Raw genomic sequence first — 12,694 nt, forward strand, 5'->3', positions numbered from 1 at the left:
TTCTCTTGTTGTTCTGGTCTCACAGCCTTAACTGTGACCCACATTAAGTAGAGGATTATATTACTATGAATACGGATTATTTGGAATCTTTTCTCCTTGTGTGTGCTGCTGACCTCTCCAGATGACAGCACATTATTCATGTACTCCAAGAAGGACTCGTCTTTTATTTCGTTGTCAGTAAAGATGAAGCTGATGCCTTTTCCATGTTGGCCAGCTGTTCTGTACAAACTCTTCAGGTCATCCATCAGGTTGGATGTATTGTATGAGCTGGAAAAGAAAAGCATAAAATAAATATGCACACCCTTTCTTCACTAATAACTAATTTTACAGCTTCTAAAAATCATCCATACGTAGTTAAATGCAATCAAAAAGTGCAGCAGCAGAAACTAGATCGCACAAACACTTTAATTCATCTATTTATGTGCCAATTTGCATGAAATTTCTCATGAGATTGAAGCTCAAACTACATTTATTGGTGAGAGCGGGTTAAAAAAAAAGTGTCGGCACACCAGTTTGAGGCTTGGACGATGAAAGTGATCTTAGCTTGAAAGTTCACCTGCTTTAGTGTGTGAATGTCAAATTTATTGAATTATAAAGAGGCAGATGAAAAACAAGTTAGAGGGAAAATGGAAGAAGCTGCAAATTGGAGATATTAACTGCATAAACAACATGAGAGAGAAACCACAGTTTACTTTCATCTGGTTCTTTAATGACTATCAGTGAGATGAGATACTCTATCCTGTAGTTAATAAGAAATTATAACAACAGACCTAAGTGGCTGGGAGTTACGCTGTGACTGCCAGACTAGATATGCATTGCTGGTTATTAAAAATAAACACACCTGTTCCCAACTCAACCCAGCAAAAGTGATGAGTTGACCAGTTCGTAAAAGAAGAAATAATATTTGAGGACAAAATAATGCCAGTTTGAGAACAATGAAGCTAGTTAAGCAAGATACAGGTAAAGAGTAACCTCTCCACTCAAGGGAGAAAAGCTGCTTAAGTGAAAAGTAACATTGCGTCAGCCATATGGATAAAGAGCCCGGACACAGACAGCATGACTACTAGCCACTCAGGCTGCTGTGATGATAGAAATGCTACTTTATATGCAGTCTAGTGTGCTTCTAAGAATCCACTGCAGCATATATACCAAAATAAATGCTTTTAAAAAATCTCTAGTAGGAATAATAGTGTTAGGATAACAAAGTTTAAAAGGAATTGTGTACATTAAAGCAACAAGAAAGTCTAAGTTACTGTACAGACAGAGGGCGAGAAAGAGAGTAAATTGAGTTTGCATGAAATAAGAGAACTGTACTGGATGTGCATTTGAAAATCAGTTTTATGTGTGTATCAGAGAGAGCAGATGAAAAAGAAGGAAGGGGACACACAATACAGGTATCTGTTTTCACCAGGGATAGCTGTGAAGCTAAGAGGACAAACATGTGGTTCGTTAATATTAATAGGAAACATTAAAATCTGTTTGGGAGAACAAACCGGTGGAAAGTGTGACAATAAATGAATGTAGGGACTGAAGGAGGAAACTATTTGACAGGTTTGGAAGCACGAGTTAGTGATGGTCAGTTAATACGTTAGTGAAGCCAGAGCTTCTGAGATATCGTATAATTAGTGTGATATCTGTACCTCTAATGAGAATATACTAGCTGCTGGGCCTGAGAGCTGATAATGCAGAATGTTTCTCATCAGTGACAAAGGTTCTGAGTTTAATGGTTTGATTATAGATGATTATATGATTAATGATTAGATTATAACTAAATCTAATGATTATAAAACAAGTTTAGTTTGACATGTTTTCTGAAGGAATTACTCAGAAAAGGAAATCTGACAATGAAAGGTGTTACTACCACTCCACAATCCAATCCTTAGGAGGTTTACAACTTATACCACCCTACCTACATCATTAATAATATGAATATTAATTTTTGCCAGCACACTACCGTGTGAGCGTGATCTGGAAGATCTTGTATCCAGCTATGAACGAGGCCAATCTGGTCAGGCTCTGTTTGCCAGAACCCCCAACCCCCACCAGCAGGGCATTACCTCCCGGTGTTCGGATTATCCTCGAAACCTACAAATACACACAGAGCTAGAGTCAAATAAGCATGTTTAGATTTGCAGTAAGTTGTAGGCAACAAAAGAAAATAGCAAGCAAAGTAGGAATACATTAAAAAGATAAAGTAGGAATCTGTGTCTGAGTGCAAATTTCTGTGAGTGAGCAACTGTTTGTGAACGCTCCACGATTTATACTCCTTGAAGTAAAACTGTTAGGATATTCCTTGGGCTTTAAGGTGGTCTGAAAACATTTATGGAGGACTTTGAAATGTAAAAACCCTGACTGATGAAAACGTTAGGAAGTGTAGATTATTTTGGTTGGCACAAACACGACAAAAAATTCTTTAGAGTACCTTGACCAAATGTATCATAGCATCCTGAAAGAAGACCATATCCATGCCAGTACCCCTAATGCTTTCATTGTAATGGCTTAGGAACATGTTCAGACGGTCCTTTAAAGCCTCAAATGATTCAATAGGCTCGTACACTTTTGGCAAATCAAAGTCCGAGTCTTCTGGTTCTTCCCCTGTGAGGAAAAACATGAAAGCAAGTCACAAAACTGAGAAAATCTTAAATATATATATTTCAATATAGTCAGACTCAGTAGTACCTGTGGCCTCGGGGGCATCTCGCAAGAAGTCAACAAAATATCTTTCTGCTACATAGTCCACCATATTCTTGTGCTCTTCACCAAGATGTTCTTCCACCAGCTTTGCCAGAGCCTGGTCAAACCACTCCACATCATCAGGCATCGTGAATCGATCCGCTATCACACGCTTGCACTCATGTTTCCAAAGTGCCATCAACGTCTGGAAAATATATGTTACGTTATTTTTCTGTTAGACAGAAGGTAATTAGCTACATGGAATAAAGTAATAATAATAAGCAATAAAAAAGTAATGACTGGTAATAGGTAAAAGCACTGGGGTAGCTTAGTTACCGCAAAACTTTATTACTAGTGTATTATTTGACTTAGGATTATTCCCCTGTTTGTCACTTACTCAGTCATGCATATTTGTCCTTGGAAAAATCCTGCATGTGTGACCAAAAAAAATTGGTTTCTCCAGTGGAAATCTCAACATGTCCTCAAGTTTTTCTTAACTACTTGTCATGTTAGAAATGAGGTAATTAAGCATGCAAAAGCCATCTCACCTGGACAGAGGTGACAACTTCAGCATTGGTGCTGAGCATGCCTTGCCAGATCCTGGAGAGATCCCTCAAGTTAAAGATGTAGTGGAACTTTGCAGGAGTTGGAAGCATCTTGACCTTAGTCAGCTGCCAGAGACGACGCGTGAGGGAAACCAAACGAGGTACAGTGCTCTGGACCTCCTCGCTAAAACCACGTCTTGTGCAAAAGTGGCCCTCACCGATCACGCCTGTGTCATAAAGTCGATGTTTAGAAAAGTTATATATTTTTTTCCAAAGTAAAGGATACAGTGTGTTTCGTGAAATCACTGTATGGTGGCATTTATTAGTACTTAGTTCATCCCTCTAACTTGCTGTGATATATATGTGATTGGCAACTATATTACAAGCACACAACACCTACACAACTGTGTGGAAATGGTAAAAAAGGAGAACAAATAAAATAATGTATGTCTCTCAGGACATACATTATACATTATGCCTTAGGCCTTGTTTTACCCACCAAATATCTTGTCTATCGAAGCATTGGAGGGCAGCGTGCAGTTAAAGATTGAGAATTGCCTTTTCAGTCTCTGTGGTATGTCATTACGGCCCCCTCCAGGATGAATCATTGCTGCCAGGAACTGAACATCCACAATATTTGTGAACTCTCCAGGTTTTTCCAGATTGAAGAAACCATTCTGTTCCATCAGCTGCCTGACAATCTCATTAGTCACCTGTGATTGAAAGCAAGAAGCTTAAATCAAGAAAAGTTTTGTTTTCATTTATTTATCATTAACCAGTATTATGAAGGAAAAAATGTTATAATGACCTGGTCTCCCCACTCATTGATGACAGGCATGTTGATGTCATCTATGAAAATTGACATTTTCTTCCCAGCAGGCGGTCCATAAGTGGTCCCCATCCTCTTATCAACGTAGCTCTCAACTGACCTCTAAAAAAAAAAGGAAAAAAGGGAGGGATGAGGCAAGAAAAAGTACAGCGAGATAAAGAAGGAGATCTTTTCATTTCAACTGATATGTAATTCATCACAGATCATCAATATCATACATGTTCATATTCTTTAATGGCAAATGAACACAGTCATGGTGTTGGTTTTCATTATAGACCTGCTCTGTGCCAGGTTGGCAATGCCTTATACAACTGCCCCCTGCCTTGCATTGAAACGATTACTGTCTTCCCGTCTTTGGCTGTGTGACTGCTGTCTACTCTTACTACTTCAGCTGTATCTCATCACTCGATCGGTCCCTGAGTGTGCGCAGTAAGGAGCCTATAATATGCCTTGTTACTCAGCTGTATTCCACCCTCTTTCCTAGTTTGTGTCTATTTTGGTTTCACTGTACTTTGCATCCATCCTTCATATTCTTTTGTTTTTGGTTTTACTACTATTTGTACAAGCCTTCAGCTAATTCCTGTGTTTGATCTCTTGGTGTTACGTTCTGTTGCATCAGCTTTCATTTTTAAAGTTTGGTCTTTATTCTTGTTACCTGCCTGTGGTGTTCTCTCCTCTTTAACTGAACGCTCCTTTTAAGTTAAAAATTCACAGAGTGACACACTTCTGTTTCTTCTAAATTAAGAGAAAAGAAGGCAGGTGACCTGCCGCTTTACCTGGAACATTAGTGGTGTAGTAGCAGAAGAGAAGTTGAGACTCTTGCCTATGTGGGTCTCAGGGTCATACTTTGACATGTAGCTCTTGATGATAACAGTCTTGGCTGTTCCTTGCTCCCCAATTAGCAAAACAGCCTATAACAAACATATTTAGATTTGCCATCAGTCCAAATTATCCCAACTAACTTCCACGTTATAGGATAACATGAGAAGGGCGACAGTAGAACAAGACCGCGAACAGTTAACCGTGTCCTCCAATGCAAGAGAGGCAAGTCTACGGCATATTCTATGAGGAAAGATCAAAGGGGAAGTAAGAGCATATCCTCTGCGTCTGCTGAGCATAAACACATGATGCTGATTTTGTAGTTACATTTAAATGGTTATCCAAAGTTTATTTCAAGTTGTCTCTCTGGAGAAAGTACACGACTCATTGTCAAAGTCTAAAAACAAATGAGACCTTCATAAATGTAAATATAGAGGATTTCAAAAAGACACAAAACACTCAAGAACAGGAAGGTCAGATTAGACTTTGAAAACAGAAAACAGCTAAAAAGAGTCTTGCACAATTATCCAAAAACTAAAACTAAGATTGCTTGTGCCAGAATCAGTGGAAGCAGGTCACTAGTGTTTGCTGATGATGGAAATGACTCTAACTGGTAACCATACCTTGCCTTGCTTTGCAATAGTCTGGGTTAGGAAGTCTGTTCTAACGTTGTCCACATTGGGGACCAAAATTGAGCTGTACTCTGGTGTGAATGCAGATGGATAAATGTATTCCTCCACTGTGGTGTTCCAATGGACCCAATGACCTGGAAAAATATTTAATTTAGTTTTAATAAGATAAAGCTTGTTGTAGAGATCAACACAAAATATGACAATAGTTTTTCAAAATAATTAATCCAAAGATATTAATTCAGTTCATCACTACAAATAATTTTATATACACATATGTACTTTCCATAAGTACAACATGAGACATAATGTGTCTGCCTACCCAGTAACTAAACAACGCCATCTGACTGAAAGTTAATGAAGCCATGCTTACCATCTGCAGTGACATAGTAGTCAAACATGGTGTCCTCACTGTCAGGAGGAATGTCTGGCAAGTTTAGATGAATACTCTTGTTTCCTCTAAGCCAGATTTCCATCTTCCTCCGATCATCCAGTTCAAGTACGGCCCCAGCGCTCCACATTAGTGCAAAGACATAAAGCCGCTCCAAGAACTCTCTGGATAAATCGCCACACTGCTCCTGTAAATTGATATCCATTTTAAGATGAGGAAATTCAGGGCTCAATTAAAGAACCCAAAAAAGAGAGGAGCACTTCACAAGTTAGGCCAAGTCTATGAAACTGAACATACAAAATATATGGACAAAACTATGAGTACCAGTCTGTACAATGGGTATAAATGTGCTTAAGAAGGTTTTGGAAACATATATACAAGTTGGTCTCACTATAAATTTCCACTTCAAGAGTCACTTATCAATGAAATATTCATTAGTTGCTGTTCGTGTGCACGTCCAGTGGATGGGAATACCTTACCTTAGGTGGTATGAGTCCCTGTAGCATGTTTATGCTTTGCATGATTACAAAGGCCTCTAGCATGTCCATTTTGAACTCTAGTGACTGCACGCAGAAGCGGTAGAGCTCGGAGAAAGACGAAGAGAAGAGCTCTCTCAGTATCTCTGCCTCATGTGGGGACCGTTTCTTCAACCAGCCCTAGAAGCAGCAACAGCATGACTCTATTTAGTCAAAACTACATTTAAATTATATGATTCATATGTAAATATTGCCTTAATATACCTTGATTTCAAACTTTTGCAAAATGAAACAAAAATAATTACAACCGGTTTTTCATAAAGCTCATTCACCTCTAGTATGGGGATCCAGGTGAGCACAGACGAGCTCATGAACACCATGCCATTGCGTGAGACGGTGGCTGGAGAGGCATTGTCGATGTTATGCGGCTCAAATACCACCTTGCAGTTGGGAGCCATTGGTATTCGGTCTCCATTTGCGAGTGTAAGAGTTCTGTTGTCATCCAAAACTGAATTTAGGTTTTCAATCCATATGGCATCAACTGGCCCATCCAGCACTATCCAGATGTGCTCTCCTGTGAGGGAAACAAAGTGTTTGTTTACATGATTACAAAAATGAGGTGGTATGAAGACCTTGTGCTGTCACCCTCAAGCAAAAATGAGCTACATTTCTGAATATGAATTTAGTGCATACAAAAGAGTTCAAAATGTTTTCTTGGCTAACCAGCAATCATGAGCTATCTGTTTGCAAGAAAAACAACAACTGAGTCATTTATTTTGTGGAATTTTAAATATGAACAAAGAAATCCGTTTCTCCTCGCTCTCCTCCCAGTTGGAAAACATCCAAAAACAGAAACAGAAAAGACAAATTGCGTCTGAAACAAGCAAAAGACTGACGTTGTCTGACGTTCAGGCAATATCGCACAATAAAGCTGCTGTTTGAATGTGGTTTACACCCTAAATGCTGAGAAATCAGTTCCTTTGAATATGACTACTACATGAGCACGTGTTTTACACAGAAGTTACCAGATACACACGAGGCTGTTTCTGCATCAGTTACAACACAATGAGCGTGGACAGCACACAGCTGTTTTCACAAAGTACTTCTTTTCTTTGAGGAATATCTACTCGACTCAGGAGCTGCTGCCCTGTCACATTGCCACATCTACTTTTCTACACTGGAATTCACTCTGTCCAAAGTAGCAAGCTCTTCCTGCTCTAAATAAGCAGGAAGTAGCAGCAGGAAAATAATGCAAATACGCAGAGAACACCCCACTCATAGATATGCAAAACACCATCAGAACAAGTAATTAATAGATGAGATGTGTACTTAGACACATAAAAGCAAACATGGAATGCATACGCAATTGCCCGCAGACATTTTTAATTATCCGTGTAAGCTTAGAACTAAATAGGAAGATTAAACAGTGCTTTGTTTCCTTTGAACCTTCCAACGTTGTCCCAACGCATTAATACTTAATTGCAATAACCTACTTGAACTGGTTTGTCAAAGTTCTCATGGAAAACAATGTTTACCGATAATTTTTTGCTTTATTAATACCCAAGTGTGAGATATGTGCACAATAAGAAACTATTTGGACCTTTCTTTGCTCTCAGTGTTTTCCTCCACAGTGTAGAGAAGATGCCATCAGTCCAGTCATTTGTGGCCACATCTAGTCTGCCAAACATCTGAGGTGCAGTAATGGCTTTGGGGTTCATGCGCATCTCTCTGTGAGAATGACCACATTCTGGAAGAAAATTAGATATTAGCAGAAACATGTTCTGTTTTCCTAAAGTTAATATAATGGATAATAATACTTTAATGGAGCAATAATTATATTAAACACATGACAAGGTCACAAACTAACAATATTACCCTAAAAATATGTAGATTTAATAAGATACCCCATAAATTAAATAGATATCTTGTCCCAGTTCTGTTCACATATTCGTGTCTACAGTACAATAGATTCAAAACAAGCTTACCACAAGTTGGTGTCTTTTTCTTTAAGCTCACATGCGACAAAATACACTAAATCCTACCTGTCATAGCTTTCATAAGCGTGTGTATACAAGTTGTCTTTCCAGCCCCACTGGGCCCCAGGGCCATCATGCCATGTCGGACTCTTTGAGTCTCGTACAGCTGGATGACCTTTAGCTTCCAAGGAGGATGGTTGATTAGGCCTGCATCCTCCACCTGAAGAAACAAAGTAGTTACAATTCCAGCTATTTTTGTAACAATAATGCTTTTACTGTATTTACAAGTATAATAACTTCGTATACAGTCGTGGTCAAAAGAAAGCACCCCTTCAGTCAATTTTAAGGTTTCACACATCAAAACATCTTTTTTTTTTTAAATTAAAAAAATGAAGCCAAAATGCAGAAGCAATATATGAAAAACTAAACTAATACTATCCAATGCACTTGCTTAACTGATCAGCAACAAAACAGCATAAAATCTAAAAGTCCCAACTTTTAATTGCATCTCTCACTTCCTGCACTGTTTTTCACAGGTCCTCGGGTTTGGTCCTTTACAAATAATAAATGCCACCATTTGTATCCTTCTCGATGTCCTGTCCTGAGGTCTGACATGACAAATACGGCGGCCTCACTCTCCATTAGGCTTTTGGACAGTCTTACTCAGCCTTCGCATTTCTCTTTCTGCCTCTTTCCATTGTTTCCCCTTCCTGTTCCCCCATCTTGCAAACTTGGTGTTACTGTGGATTTTCACTCTCCTCGTCAATAACAGATAAATCCATTCTTCAAACTCTCCTACCTGTTTGTCAATGGCAGCTTCTAGTTCAGGGTAACCCGCTTTGTCAAGTTGGATGCCCGGGAAGAGGTCTTCAATCAAGCTCAGAAAAAGTGGCTCATCCTCATCGATCTAAACGCATGTGCACACAAATTTGCAAAACCCAGTGAAAACATGAAACATCAGCATGGTTATCTTTTTGATGCCCTATTGTGTACTTTGTGGACTTACCAGTTTTGAAAGGTTCATGTCCCTTAGAACCCTCATGACAATGGTAGACTCTGTATCACTGGGGTTGGCTCGCTTGGCTGCTCCCAGAGTTCGCAGAACTGACAGAATGTTGCGCAGGCCAAAATCATAGTGAACCTGAACATTCATAAATATCATTTTAGTTTCATTTACATTAATGGAAACCCGTGCAACCTTGTTGTTAAGTCATGTGACAATGATACCTGCTCCAAAACTAACTCCCCATTCCTACAAGCATCACACTCTATTTTCAGCAGCCTGTGTGTCAGTAAGACTTTTCATGCATTTTTAGCTGCAGCTTGGAAATGCTCCCACACTCAATGCAAGTTCTGCCACTTTCCACTTGTTACTGCAAGGTTAAAAGAAAGATCTTCAATTTTTATACCTGCTTGGACAGTTGCTCCTCGCACAGCTTGTAAAGCGTGAAGAATTTGCGTGCAAGCTCCATGTTGTCGATAAACCCACAACTGGCCAGTTTTACCCTAATAATGATTTGACGGTCTGGAACCATCATGGCCACGGAGCGGAAGTTGATCTTCAGGTTTTCAGGAAGCTCCTGACGACCTGCATAACCTGGATTCTGATTACACAGAGAGTAACAAAAAAAAAAAAAAAAAGATATTAATGGAGTAAAACAGAAATAAAACATTTAATGATAATTAGGAATAAATGCTACATTGCCCATTCTACTGCATTAGAAATTTAGATGACAGACTAGAATGCAACAACAATGAAACTAAATGGATGAAGTTTATACTGGAATGTAGTTCATCTTCATCACAAACGCTATCCTTCAACTTCAGCAGACACAGCCTACAGACATAGCCTGTTTCACAAAGCTTGTCTATACTAATGTACACACACACACACACACACACACACACACACACACACACACACACACACACACACTAACAGAGTAAAAGAGAGGAAAATGATCTCTGACCCCTCTCGCTACAGGGAGGAATTATTCCACTGTTATGTTTAATGACTTGCCTCAGGACAGCAAATGAGGCAAGAAGATAAAGCTATTTAACTATTACTCTAAGAAATAAATCACATGAAATAGCAGGCAGAGCCCAAAGTTTAATTCAAAAACTGTCTTGTAAAATATTACATGTTAGAGTTCAATTCCATTTTAGTGTTATTTGTGATTCATTTCGCTTTTCAAGATTAAAGTTTTTGCTTTAAAAAAAAGGAATCATTATGTGATAAATCTAACAGCCAAGAGTAAATATTGATGTCCATGCATGCACAGCATGTCCAGTCACCTTCTGAAACAGATACACTTCAATATGGGTGGCTCAAGAGTTGGGAGTTCGCCTTGTAATCGGAAGGTTGCCGGTTCGAGCCCCAGCTTGGACAGTCTCGGTTGTTGTGTCCTTGGGCAAGACACTTCACCTGTTGCCTACTGGGGTTCTTAGGGACTAGTAAAAGCGCTATACAAATACAGGCCAATATTCATTCTGTTAACTAAGGTGTCATTTACTGATGTTAAGAACTGCCTCCTTTATATATTTCCTCTGACCAGTCAAATAGATATTAGCAGTCTTGTTCTACTTCCATTACTAACCATGGTAAGGAAGATGCCAAACTCTGGGTTCATGTCCACATTGTCTCCATCTGTGAAGACAAAATTTTTGCGACGTTCCTTCTTGCAGGTGAGAACTATCGCGATCTGCTGGGCTGCCACAGAAAGAACTGGGAGGTCGATGCGGTTGAACTCGTCAAAACAGCCCCACGAACCAGACTGAGCCAGACCTGGTAAATCACATAAACACAGAGTTATGGTCCGTCCACTGCAAACAAATAAATTGTCTAAGATATCTGACATTACATATTGTGTGATTGTTGTTTTTTTTTTTTTTATCTGTATTGTTATGATTTATTAGCAAAAAAACCCCCACAGGTCTATAACCTGATAACTCAAACCCTTAAACTTCTTTCTGGGTATATATTTATTGTCAAGGTCCTGGGTCGGTGACCCAGTGGGTTGCGTTTTGTTGTGTTTTTGATCTTTGAGTTCATCATGGTTATCACTGTTAGTGTTTTGGTTTCTGTCTCAGTATTTCTAGCTCTCTAGTTTGTTGCTCTGTGATTTCTAGTTCTTAGGTTTTGTTCCCGTGTCCCTATGTTCAGTGTCAAGTCTGTATCTCTGTGCCTGTTGTGTGCTTCCAGTGTGTCTGGTTTTGCTTCCCCTTGTCTCGTTAGCTCTGATTTCTCCCCCAGCTGCGTTTCCCTCCTGTCTCCCATTCCCTGATTGCTCCAGTCCTGTGTTTTGCTTGCTCTGTGTCATGTCGTACGCTCACCATGCTGTCTGTTTTTTCCCCTCCGAATTCCTGAGGAAATTCTAGTTCCCAGTCCTGGTTTGTTTTCCTAGTTTGTGTTTCTTAGTTTTTAGATTCAAGTGTCCAGTTTAGTTTCGAGTTTTCTAGTTTGGGGTTTTGGTTTGTTTTTTGTGAAGTTTAATCTTTATGTAAAGCCTCCCAGCAATAAACGCTGCCTCTTTAAGTTCATTCTGTCACATGAGTTCTGCAATTGGTACCTACTTCCTGCCTGCCACACAGTGTATCATGACACTTATAGCATGACTTTACTTAGTGATTCTCACCTTTAAATATTCTCCCCAAGCCTCTGAAGTCCATTTGGTCAGAGCAGTTGAAGACCACAACGTACTTTCCCAAACAGCGACCCATGTCTTTTATGGTCTCGGTCTTTCCTGATAACAAAAGGCAACAAACTGAAATGCAACCATTTGTATGCTGATAGAAAACCTGACAACAAATGATCTCATAAAAGAAACTATTCAAGCTAACTCAGTAATGAAGCCGTTCCCGACTGAGACAGCTGTGTTGTTTGATTCTTCATTTAAATGACCTGAGTTGTATAGAGTCTAGAAGGGTAAATTATCTATATTTAAAACAGTTAAATTCAACTACTTTAACACTTGGCAAACCTTGGAACAGCTTTTAACATGTCTGTCCCAAAATATTGCATTTTTGATTCAATGTAATTTCCAAAAAATAGATACTGTGTGACTAATTGTCATACCTGTTCCAGCTGGACCAGCAGGTGCTCCACCCATACTCATACCAAGAGCTTGGGCTAAAGTGATGTAACACCTGTCCAATTGTAGACACACAAACATAATGACAATCTAATTTCATAAATCATGAATCATTTCATAAATTCATAAGCTAATAATATCCATACTCAAAATGACCACAAATGAACGTGAGCTCATTCTCCACAAGGTTTAAGCTTTAGAACCCCGCCCCTGAAGCTGATGGGGATTCAGCGATTTGCTCAAGGACACATCAGCAATCAGGATG

At 39.2% G+C, this 12,694-nt stretch overlaps 1 protein-coding gene across 1 annotated transcript in view; it reads right to left on the reverse strand.

Moving 5' to 3' along the window:
- dnah5 (dynein, axonemal, heavy chain 5) overlaps positions 1 to 12,694 on the reverse strand; it is a 121,574-nt gene that overhangs the window by 78,379 nt on the left and 30,501 nt on the right. Inside the window, exons 41-60 of the mRNA XM_087848025.1 lie at positions 12,414 to 12,484; positions 11,974 to 12,081; positions 10,936 to 11,123; positions 9,748 to 9,942; positions 9,345 to 9,479; positions 9,138 to 9,245; positions 8,405 to 8,558; positions 7,963 to 8,109; positions 6,695 to 6,936; positions 6,366 to 6,542; positions 5,869 to 6,073; positions 5,490 to 5,632; positions 4,824 to 4,958; positions 4,027 to 4,149; positions 3,718 to 3,931; positions 3,222 to 3,445; positions 2,680 to 2,878; positions 2,423 to 2,595; positions 1,955 to 2,085; positions 114 to 267 (exon numbers count right to left, since the gene is read on the reverse strand). Of these exons, the coding sequence (XP_087704151.1) occupies positions 114 to 267; positions 1,955 to 2,085; positions 2,423 to 2,595; positions 2,680 to 2,878; positions 3,222 to 3,445; positions 3,718 to 3,931; positions 4,027 to 4,149; positions 4,824 to 4,958; positions 5,490 to 5,632; positions 5,869 to 6,073; positions 6,366 to 6,542; positions 6,695 to 6,936; positions 7,963 to 8,109; positions 8,405 to 8,558; positions 9,138 to 9,245; positions 9,345 to 9,479; positions 9,748 to 9,942; positions 10,936 to 11,123; positions 11,974 to 12,081; positions 12,414 to 12,484 (3,226 nt within the window). The remainder of the gene's footprint in view (positions 1 to 113; positions 268 to 1,954; positions 2,086 to 2,422; positions 2,596 to 2,679; positions 2,879 to 3,221; positions 3,446 to 3,717; positions 3,932 to 4,026; positions 4,150 to 4,823; positions 4,959 to 5,489; positions 5,633 to 5,868; positions 6,074 to 6,365; positions 6,543 to 6,694; positions 6,937 to 7,962; positions 8,110 to 8,404; positions 8,559 to 9,137; positions 9,246 to 9,344; positions 9,480 to 9,747; positions 9,943 to 10,935; positions 11,124 to 11,973; positions 12,082 to 12,413; positions 12,485 to 12,694) is intronic.

The sequence above is a fragment of the Neolamprologus brichardi genome, chromosome 11, assembly GCF_056152115.1.
Source record: "Neolamprologus brichardi isolate AB-2024 chromosome 11, ASM5615211v1, whole genome shotgun sequence".
Classification (NCBI taxonomy): domain Eukaryota; kingdom Metazoa; phylum Chordata; class Actinopteri; order Cichliformes; family Cichlidae; genus Neolamprologus; species Neolamprologus brichardi.